This window comes from Salvelinus fontinalis, chromosome 14 (assembly GCF_029448725.1).
Source record: "Salvelinus fontinalis isolate EN_2023a chromosome 14, ASM2944872v1, whole genome shotgun sequence".
In the NCBI taxonomy this organism is placed as follows: Eukaryota; Metazoa; Chordata; class Actinopteri; order Salmoniformes; family Salmonidae; genus Salvelinus; species Salvelinus fontinalis.
In genome coordinates this window covers 2,113,850-2,125,136 of record NC_074678.1, presented here as the reverse complement: position 1 = coordinate 2,125,136, position 11,287 = coordinate 2,113,850, and the positions used below count along the sequence as shown (strand labels likewise).

The 11,287-nt window shown below is 44.1% G+C and overlaps 1 protein-coding gene across 3 annotated transcripts in view; it reads left to right on the top strand.

Annotated features, from left to right (window-relative positions):
- The window catches only part of ano8b (anoctamin 8b), a 103,066-nt gene that overhangs the window by 73,593 nt on the left and 18,186 nt on the right, over positions 1-11,287 (top strand). For all 3 annotated transcript variants that reach the window (XM_055943733.1, XM_055943734.1, XM_055943735.1), the window contains exons 8-10: positions 4,646-4,807; positions 5,608-5,760; positions 10,963-11,089. In XM_055943733.1, the coding sequence (XP_055799708.1) occupies positions 4,646-4,807; positions 5,608-5,760; positions 10,963-11,089 (442 nt within the window). The remainder of the gene's footprint in view (positions 1-4,645; positions 4,808-5,607; positions 5,761-10,962; positions 11,090-11,287) is intronic.

Below are 11,287 nucleotides of genomic sequence, written 5' to 3'. Positions count from 1 at the left end.
GGACCTTTTCAAGTGTCCTGTCCAGGGGGTGTACTCGTACATCACGCTGCCTCACTCTACAGAAACAGGAGATAGACTAGTGTCCGGTACAGGAATGGGGTGTACTCGTACATCAAGCTGCCTCACGCTACAGAAACAGGAGATAGACTAGTGTCTGGTCCAGGAATGGGGTGTACTCGTACATCAAGCTGCCTCACGCTACAGAAACAGGAGATAGACTAGTGTCTGGTCCAGGAATGGGGTGTACTCGTACATCACATATGTCAGAGTCAAGGCCCGCGGGCCACATCCGGCCCGCGAGAAGGTTTTTTACGGCCCCTGGGATGATCTTGATTTATTATTAGAACCGGCCCGCAGACCGCAGCAAGCCGGCAGCCCGCAGATCTTTTACACGCACCAATACTACATTTCCCACAATGCAACGGTGACGCACCGAGCAGTAGGCTGCTTCATTTCAATATTTATTGGCACAGCAGTCGTCAGCATCACAGTAAAATTAACTTTCAGATACCCATCAAAAATGGCAAAACGGAAGGTGGACACTGAGAACCGGGGGTTTCAAACAAGGTGGGAGTCGGAGTATATGTTCACGGAGGTAGCTGGAAAACCTGTGTGTCTTCTGTGTGGAGAAAGTGTGGCGGTACTGAAAGAGTATAATCTGAGACGACATTATGAAACGAAACACGCGGACAAAAACAAGAATATGGACATGGAACAAAGGCTACAAAAGGCAGAGGAATTAAAACGAGGCCTCAAATCTCGACAGGCTCTGTTCAAAAAAGCCAAATCACAAGGCCAGGCTGCTGTCAAGGCCAGTTTTATTTTGGCAGAAGAGATCGCTAAATCAGCCCGGCCATTTACGGAGGGGGATTTCATCAAAAACTGCATGATTAAAGTTTGTGACGAAGTTTGCCCAGAAAAAAGGCAACTCTTTTTAAATGTGAGTCTGAGCAGAAACACCATTGCCGAGAGAGTAGACCAGTTGTCCATCAATCTAAAAGAGCAGCTTGTGAAAAAGGGAAAAGATTTCATTGCATATTCCTTGGCTGTGGATGAGAGCACCGACATTTCTGACATTGCCCAGTTGTCAATTTTCATCCGCGGAGTGGACTCCAGCCTAAGCGTGACAGAGGAGTTTTTGGCTTTACGTCCTATGCATGGCACAACTACGGGGCATGATTTGTATGAAGAGGTGTCAAGATGTGTAAATGAGATGGAGCTGCCTTGGGAAAAACTCGTGGGTTTGACAACCGACGGAGCACCTGCGATGTGTGGACACAGGAGCGGACTGGTGGCGAAGATACGGGAAAAGATGCAAGAGGAAAACGCGACAGGTGAGCTGACAGCTTATCATTGTATCATACACCAGGAAGCGTTGTGCGGTAAAGCCTTGAAAATGGAGCATGTAATGAGCATCATCACGCGCACAGTTAACTTTATCAGAGCCAAAGGTTTGAATCACCGCCAGTTCAAGGCATTTCTGACGGAGTTAGAAACGGAGCATGGTGATTTGCCTTATCACACAGAGGTGCGATGGCTAAGCCAGGGAAAGGTGCTTCAAAGATGTTTCGAGCTTCGTGAGGAGATTTGTCTGTTCTTGGACAGCAAAGGGAAAGACACAACACAACTCCGAGACGAAATGTTTCTGTGTGAAATGGCTTTTCTGTGTGACATTACGAGTCATCTGAATGCAATGAACTTGCAGCTGCAGGGTCGGGATCATGTCATCTCTGATATGTACAGTACAGTGAAGGCATTTAAAACCAAACTGACTCTGTGGGAGACGCAGATGCGGAAAGAAAATTTGAGCCACTTTCCCAGCTGCCAGACCATGAAAGAGAAGCTCTCTACCAGTGCGTTCCCGAGCGCACAGTTGGCTGATAAAATAGGTATGCTTGCCGCTGACTTTCGACGCCGATTTGCTGACTTTGAAGCACAAAAAAGCAGGTTGGAACTGCTCGGTAACCCATTTGCTGTTGACGTGGAAAGCTCACCACCAAACCTCCAAATGGAGTTGATTGACCTCCAATGCAATGATGCACTGAGGGCAAAATATGCGGCAGTGGGTGCTGCGGAGTTCGCCCGTTTCCTCCCCGACACAATGCCCCAGCTGCGCATCCAGGCTGCTCAAACGTTGTCTATGTTTGGCAGCACATACCTGTGTGAACAACTGTTTTCTTTGATGAACCTGAACAAAACATCACACAGAAGTCGACTTACTGCTGAACACCTCCACTCAATTCTGAGGATTTCCTCAGCTCAGAGCCTTACCCCGAACATTGATGAACTTGTGGAAAAGATGGGACACCACCAAGTATCACCCTCAACCTCAAACAAGTGAACATTACTGTGCAATCACATATTTAGAGTTTTTACTCAGTTCAAGTTTAAAAGTTAAAGTTTAATATTTGTTTTCACTGCATGTTACTTCTCCTTAAACAAAGTGTTGTTTTTGATTAATAGATTTTTGCACTTTATTTTATTGTATTTCAATCCAATTATATTTTAAAAATATTTCAGTTGAGTGGATGATAGAAAATTGCTATTATTGTTTTTTTCTTTGAAGTAAATTTAGCCCACTTTTGCTAAAATAGAAAATATAGGCTACTGATGGTGCCTTGAATACCGGTTTCTTTCATTTAATGTTCATGTTATGGGGATTTTTATATAAAGGAAATTTGTCTTTTGTGTCTGTTGAAAATTAAAGATTACTGACAGAGCCATAAGAAAATATTGCTTTATTTATCTGATCATATTGGAATATATTTGTTAGGTTTTCAGTAGGTTCAATTAGGTTCACTAGACTATATGCGTCATTTAAAAATGTTTCAATGAACATTCGAACAGTCCGGCCCTCGGCTTGTAGCTAAATTTTTTATTTGGCCCTCCGTCCATTTGACTTTGACACCCCTGTCGTACATCAAGCTGCCTCACGCTACAGAAACAGGAGATAGACTAGTGTCTGGTCCAGGAATGGGGTGTACTTGTACATCAAGCTGCCTCACTCTACAGAAACAGGAGATAGACTAGTGTCTGGTCCAGGAATGGGGTGTACTTGTACATCAAGCTGCCTCACTCTACAGAAACAGGAGATAGGCTCCTGCCCTGGGGGTCAAGACACTGCTTACTTACTTACAGCTTACTTTTCAAATGCACTGTTTGTATCTTATTTAGTACAGATACACAGAGACATACTCACTGTGATACCCTCCAATCTGCTCTGAAGTACAGTGTATTCCCTTCTTTAACAACGTTAGCCTTTTCTACTGGCTCACGGGGAGATATCGAACTGTGTTGACGTTTTGAAAATGTAGCAACAGTGTTTCTAAGGTTCCTCAGATATGATGATCTCATGTCTTTTCATAGAATAGAAGGACCACCTGTGTATTCTCCTCTCTCCTCAGACGGGTCGTGATATCTGCTGTGTATTCTCCTCTCTCCTCAGACGAGTCGTGATATCTGCTGTGTATTCTCCTCTCTCCTCAGGCGAGTCGTGATATCTGCTGTGTATTCTCCTCTCTCCTCAGACGAGTCGTGATATCTGCTGTGTATTCTCCTCTCTCCTCAGACGAGTCGTGATATCTGCTGTGTATTCTCTCTCCTCAGACGAGTCGTGATATCTGCTGTGTATTCTCCTCTCTCCTCAGACGAGTCGTGATATCTGCTGTGTATTCTCCTCTCTCCTCAGACGAGTCGTGATATCTGCTGTGTATTCTCCTCTCTCCTCAGACGAGTCGTGATATCTGCTGTGTATTCTCCTCTCTCCTCAGACGAGTCGTGATATCTGCTGTGTATTCTCTCTCCTCAGACGAGTCGTGATATCTGCTGTGTATTCTCCTCTCTCCTCAGACGAGTCGTGATATCTGTTGTTTATTCTCCTCTCCCCTCAGACGAGTCGTGATATCTGCTGTGTATTCTCCTCTCTCCTCAGACGAGTCGTGATATCTGCTGTGTATTCTCCTCTCTCCTCAGACGAGTCGTGATATCTGCTGTGTATTCTCCTCTCTCCTCAGACGAGTCGTGATATCTGCTGTGTATTCTCCTCTCTCCTCAGACGAGTCGTGATATCTGCTGTGTATTCTCCTCTCTCCTCAGACGAGTCGTGATATCTGCTGTGTATTCTCCTCTCTCCTCAGACGAGTTGTGATATCTGCTGTGTATTCTCCTCTCTCCTCAGACGAGTCGTGATATCTGCTGTGTATTCTCTCTCCTCAGACGAGTCGTGATATCTGCTGTGTATTCTCCTCTCTCCTCAGACGAGTCGTGATATCTGCTGTGTATTCTCCTCTCTCCTCAGACGAGTCGTGATATCTGCTGTGTATTCGCCTCTCTCCTCAGACGAGTCGTGATATCTGCTGTGTATTCTCCTCTCTCCTCAGACGAGTCGTGATATCTGCTGTGTATTCTCTCTCCTCAGACGAGTCGTGATATCTGCTGTGTATTCTCTCTCCTCAGACGAGTCGTGATATCTGCTGTGTATTCTCTCTCCTCAGATGAGTTGTGATATCTGCTGTGTATTCTCTCTCCTCAGACGAGTCGTGATATCTGCTGTGTATTCTCTCTCCTCAGACGAGTCGTGATATCTGCTGTGTATTCTCTCTCCTCAGACGAGTTGTGATATCTGCCGTGTATTCTCTCTCCTCAGACGAGTCGTGATATCTGCTGTGTGGTGTTTGCCCTGTTTAACGTGGTGTGGGCCACTCTCTTCTTGGAGAGGTGGAAGAGAAGGGGGGCGGAGCTGGCCTATAAGTGGGGTACGCTGGACACCCCTAACGAGTCCCTAGAGGAACCACGGACGCAGTTTAGGGTGAGGAGGACATGAGAACATTTCAACTCAATGTCTCAATATATTTTACAGAAGAAGATGACTAAAGGAAAACACAAAGCTACAATAAAAATGAACAGGTGTAAACATTTTTTCTTCCTCTTCCCTTCCTGCTACTCCCTCTCTCCTCTCTACCTCTCTCCTCCCTCCACCTCTCTCCTCCCTCCCTCCATCTCTCACATCCCTCCCTCCACCTCTCTCCATCTCCCGCCACCTCTCTCCTCCCTCCACCTCTCGCCTCCCTCCCTCCACCTTTCTCCTCCCTCCCTCCATCTCTCACCTCTCTCCCTCCACCTCTCTCCATCTCTCTCCACCTCTCTCCTCCCTCCACCTCTCGCCTCCCTCCCTCCACCTTTCTCTTCCCTCCCTCCATCTCTCACCTCTCTCCCTCCACCTCTCTCCATCTCTCTCCACCTCTCTCCTCCCTCCACCTCTCGCCTCCCTCCCTCCACCTTTCTCCTCCCTCCCTCCATCTCTCACCTCTCTCCCTCCACCTCTCTCCATCTCTCTCCACCTCTCTCCTCCCTCCACCTCTCGCCTCACTCCACCATCTCCCTCCCCCTCTCTCCTCCCTTCACCTCTCGCCTCCCTCCGTCTCTCGCCTCCCTCCCTCCACTTCTCTCCTCCCTCCCTCCACCTCTCTCCATCTCTCTCTACCTCTCTCCCCCCTCCACCTCTCGCCTCCCTCCACCATCCCCTTCCACCTCTTTCCATCTCCCTCCAACTCTCTCCTCCCTCCCTACACCCTTTCTCTCCTCTCCCCCCCCCCCCCCCCTCTGTAGGGTGTGAAGCGGTGCAGCCCCATAACAGGCTGTGAGGAGTTTTACTACCCACCATGGAGGAGGAGGGTGTTCAGGTGGCTGGTCAGCCTGCCCATCTGCATCCTGTGTCTCTGCTTTGTGTTCCTGGCCATGCTCCTCTGCTTCGAACTGCAGGTCACTGAATGATCAACAGCTTCTAGTAACACTGTCAAACTTCCTTACTGGAGATGTACAGTTGAAGTCTGAAGTTTACATACACTTAGGTTGGAGTCATTAAAACTCGTTTTTCAACCACTCCACAAATGTCTTGTTAACAAACTATAGTTTTGGCAAGTCGGTTAGGACATCTACTGTGTGCATGACACAAGTCATTTTTCCAACAGTTGTTAACAGACAGATTATTTCACTTATAATTCACTGTATCACAATTCCAGTGGGTCAGAAGTTTACATACACTAAGTTGACTGTGCCTTTAATAAGCTTGGAAAATTCCAGAAAATGTTGTCATGACTTTAGAAGCTTCTGTTAGGCTAATTGACATAATTTGAGTCAATTGGAGGTGTACCTGTGGATGTATTTCAAGGCCTATCTTCAAACTCAGTGCCTTTTCACTTGACATCATGGGAAAATCAAAAGAAATCAGACAATACCTCAGAAAATAAACAAGTCTGGTTCATCCTTGGGAGCAATTTCCAAACGCCTGAAGGTACCACGTTCATCTGTACAAACAATAGTACGCAAGTATAAACACCATGGAACCACGCAGCCGTCATACCGCTCAGGAAGGAGACACGTTCTGTCTCCTAGAGATGAAAGTACTTTGGTGCGAAAAGTGCACATCAATCCCAGAACAACAGCAAAGGACCTTGTGAAGACGCTGGAGGAAACAGGTACAAAAGTATCTATATCCACAGTAAAACGAGTCATATATCGACATAACCTGAAAGGCCGCTCAGCAAGGAAGAAGCCACTGGTCCAAAACTGCCATAAAAAAGCGAGACTACGGTTTGCAACTGGGGACAAAGATCGTAATTTTTGGAGAAATGTCCTCTGGTTTGATGAAACAAAAATAGAACTGTTTGGCCATAATGACCATCGTTATGTTTGGAGGAAAAAGGGGGAGGCTTGCAAGCCGAAGAACACCATCCCAACCGTGAAGCACGGGGGTGGCAGCATCATGTTGTGGGGGTGCTTTGCTTCAGGATGGACTGGTGCACTTCACAAAATAGATGGCATCATGAGGCAGGAAAATTATGTGGATATATTGAAGCAACATCTCAAGACATCAGTCAGGAAGTTAAAGCTTGGTCGCAAATGGGTCTTCCAAATGGACAATGACCCCAAGCATACTTCCAAAGTTGTGACAAAATGGCTTAAGGACAACAAAGTCAAGGTATTGGAGTGGTCATCACAAAGCCCCGACCTCAGTCCTATAGAAAATATGTGGGCAGAACTGAAAAAGCGTGTGCGAGCGAGGAGGCCTACAAACCTGACTCAGTTACACCAGCTCTGTCAGGAGTAATGGGCCAAAATGCACCCAACTTATTGTGGGAAGCTTGTGGAAGGCTACCTGAAACGTTTGACCCAAGTTAAACAATTTAAAGGCGATGCTACCAAATACTAATTGAGTGTATGGAAACTTCTGACCCACTGGGAATGTGATGAAAGAAATAAAAGCTGAAATAAATCATTCTCTCTACTATTATTCTGAAATTTCACATTCTTAAAGTGGTTACTAGGATTAAATGTCAGGAATTGTGAAAAACTGAGTTTAAATGTATTTGTCTAAGGTGTATGTAAACTTCAGACTTCAACTGTACATTTCTTTTGATTATGAATCGGTCATAAACATCTATTCCTTAGGATGGATGTGGTTCTTGTCAGTGCATTCTATGGCTGTATGTAGCCACGTAATACAGAATAGTTAGATATATATATTTGAAGCCATATACAGTACCAGTCAAAATTGTAGAACAATAGTGAAGACATCAAAACCATGAAATAACACATATAAATCAAAAAAGTGTTAAACAAATCAAAATATATTTTAGAGTTTAGATTCTTTAAAGTAGCAACCCTTTGCCTTGTGACAGCTTTGCACACTCTTGGAATTCTCTCAACCAGCTTCATGAGGAATGCTTTTCCAACAGTCTTGAAGGAGTTCCCACATATGCTGAGCGCTTGTTGACTGCTTTTCCTTCACTCTACGGTCCAACTCATCCCAAACCATCTGAATTGGGTTGAGATCGGGTGATTGTGGAGGCCAGGTCATCTGATGCAGCACTCCATCACTTTCCTTATTGGTCAAATAGGCCTTACACAGCCTGGAGGTGTTTTGGGTCATTGTCCTGTTGACAACGAAGGATAGTCCCACTAAGCGCTAACCAGATGGGATGGTGTATCGCTTCAGAATGCTACGGAAGCCATGCTGGTTAAGTGTGCCTTGCATTCTAAATAAAACACTGACAGTGTCACCAGCAAAGCACCCCCACACCTTCCCACCTCCTCCTCCATGCTTCACGGTGGCAACCACAAATGCGGAGATCATCCATTCACCTACTCTGCGTCTCACAAAGACACGGTGGTTGGAACCAAAAATCTCAAATTTGCACTCATCAGACCAAAGGACTGATGTCATTGCTCGTGTTTCTTGGCCCAAGTTAGTCTCTTATTCTTATTGGTGTCCTTTAGTAGTGGTTTCTTTGCAGCTATTCAACCATGAAGGCCTAATTCACGCAGTCTCCTCTGTACAGTTGATGTTGAGATGTGTCTGTTACTTGAACTCTGTGAAGCATTTATTTGGGCTGCAATTTCTGAGGTGCAGTTAACTCTAATGAACTTATCCTCTGCAGCAGAGGTAACTCTAGGTCTTCCTTTCCTGTGGCGGTCCTAATGAGAGCCAGTTTCATCATAGCACTTGATGGTTTTTGCGACTGCATTAGAAGAAACTTTCAAACTTCTTGACATTTTCCGTATTGACTGACCTTCATGTCTTAAATTAATGATGGACTGTTGTTTCTCTTTGATTATTTGAGCTGTTCTTGAGCTGTTCTTGCCATAGTATGGACTTGGTCTTTTACCAAATAGGGCTATCTTCTGTATACTGTACCACCCCTACCTTGTCACAACACAACTTTCAAATGCATTACGAAGGAAAGAAATTCCACAAATTAACTTTTAACAAGTCACACCAATTAATTGAAATGCATTCCAGATGACTACCTCATGAAGCTGGTTGAGAGAATACCAAGAGTGTGCAAAGCTGTCATCAAGGCAAAGTGTGGCTACTTTGAAGAAGCTCAAATATAGAATATATTTTGATTTGTTTAACCTGTCTAGGATGAGGGTGCCGCTAGCGGCACTCCCCCCCCACCCCCACTGAAAAACCAGTGCCGCGAAATTCAAAATTTTTTTTTTTTTTTAAATATTTAACTTTCACACATTAAAGTCCAATACAGCTAATGAAAGACACAGATCTTGTGAATCCAGCCAACATGTCCGATTTTTAAAATGTTTTACAGGGAAGACACAATATGTAAAGATGTACATCTATTACCTAAAAACACATTAGCATAATCCACCATCTTTTATTTGTCCACCAACACCAGTAGCTATCACCAATTCGGCTAAACTAAGATATTTATAGCCCCTAACCAAGAAAAAAACTCATCAGATGACAGTCTGATAACATATTTATGGTATGGGATAGGTTTTGTTAGAAAAATGTGCATATTTCAGGTAGATGGCATAGGTTACAATTGCACCCACCGTCACAAATGGACTAGAATAACTACATAGAGCAACGTGTTTACCTACTTACTAATCATCAAACATTTCGTAAAAATACACAGCATACACTAATCGAAAGACACAGATCCTGTGAATACAGACAATATTTCAGATTTTCTAAGTGTCTTACAGCGAAAACACAATAAATCGTTATATTAGCATAGCACATAGCACATAGCAGCCCAGCATTGATTCTAGCCAAAGTGAGCGATAACGTCAACATCGCCAAAATATATTAGTTTTTTCACTAACCTTCTCAGAATTCTTCAGATGACACTCCTGTAACATCATATTACACAATCCATATAGAGTTTGATCGAAAATGTGCATATTTAGCCACCAAAATCATGGTTAGACAATGTGAAATGTAGCCCAGCTGGTGAGAAAATGTCCGTGCGCCATATTAGACAGTGATCTACTCTTATACATAAATACTCATAAACGTGACTAAAAAATATAGGGTGGACAGGGATTGATAGACAATTTAATTCTTAATACAATCGCGGAATTAAATTTTTTAAATTATCCTTACTTTTCAATACAGTTTGCGCCAAGCGAAGCTACGTCAAAAAACATGGCGTCCTAAGCCACTAACATTTTTCGACAGAAACACGATTTATCATAATAAAAATGTCCTACTTTGAGCTGTTCTTCCATCAGTATCTTGGGCAAAGGATCCTTTCTTGGGTCTAATCGTCTTTTGGTGGAAAGCTGTCCTCTTGCCATGTGGAAATGCCAACTGCGTTCGGGATGAACTGGAAGCGTGCCCAGCAATTCACAGCGTTTCAGAAATAAGTGTCCCAAAATCGCACTAAACGGATATAAATTGCTATAAAACGCTTTAAATTAACTACCTTATGATGTTTTTAACTCCCATAACGAGTAGAAACATGACCAGAGTAATATTACTCCCTCCACTAATGCTTGGAACAAGTGCGGGTCGATGTCCTCCAGGCGCATTACGCAGCAAGAAAAGAGTTCCTAGCTACAGGGTTTTTTAATTTGTAGTGCCTGTGAACGCGCAATCGACCCCATTCAAATCGTCATCACGTAAAGGCATCCAGGGGAAGACGTAAGCAGTGTCCGTATACTCATAGCAATAACTGTGGCCTTTTAACTGACTCCAGATCAGGGGCCAACATTTCTGAAATCTGACTCCATGTCAGGGAAATTGCTGTAGAATGGGTTCTGTTCCACTTAGAGACAAAATTTCAACTCCTATAGAAACTATAGACTGTTTTCTATCCAAAAATAATAATAATATGCATATTGTACGATCAAGAATTTTGTGGGAAGCCGTTTCAAAAATTACACGATTAGCATAAATAGTGACAACAGCGCCCCCATCCTCAACAGGTTAACACTTTTTTGGTTACTACATGTTTCCATATGTGTTATTTCAAAGTTGTGATGTCTTCACTATTGTTCTACATTGTAGAAAATAGTAAAAATAAAGAAAAACCCTTGAATGAGTAGGTGTGTCCAAACTGTTGACTGGTCCTGTATGTAGATTGGCATTGTATGGACTGTAGAGGTTTGTAATGTGTTTAATAAGTAAGACGGTTGTTGTTGTTATGGTGTTTGCAGGAGTTTGTTATGGGGATCAAAGAAGTGCCTCGTCTGGCCCGGTTCATCCCTAAGATCATGCTGGCCATCACTGTGACCGCCTGTGACGAGGTGTACAGGAAGATAGCCTACTGGCTCAATGACATGGGTGAGAACTCGCACTCTTATCGCTTTCATACACAGACCAACATCCCACTATTTTACCATGCCTGCTTCTGTACACCAGGTGCTGGTGTATCTGAAAAGGGTAGGGGGGGGGGAAAAATATATATATAAACCTACCGTGAATCCCAAACCAACCTCTCGTTCCTATCAACTCAGTCGGAGGGCTCTCCACTGTCACGTG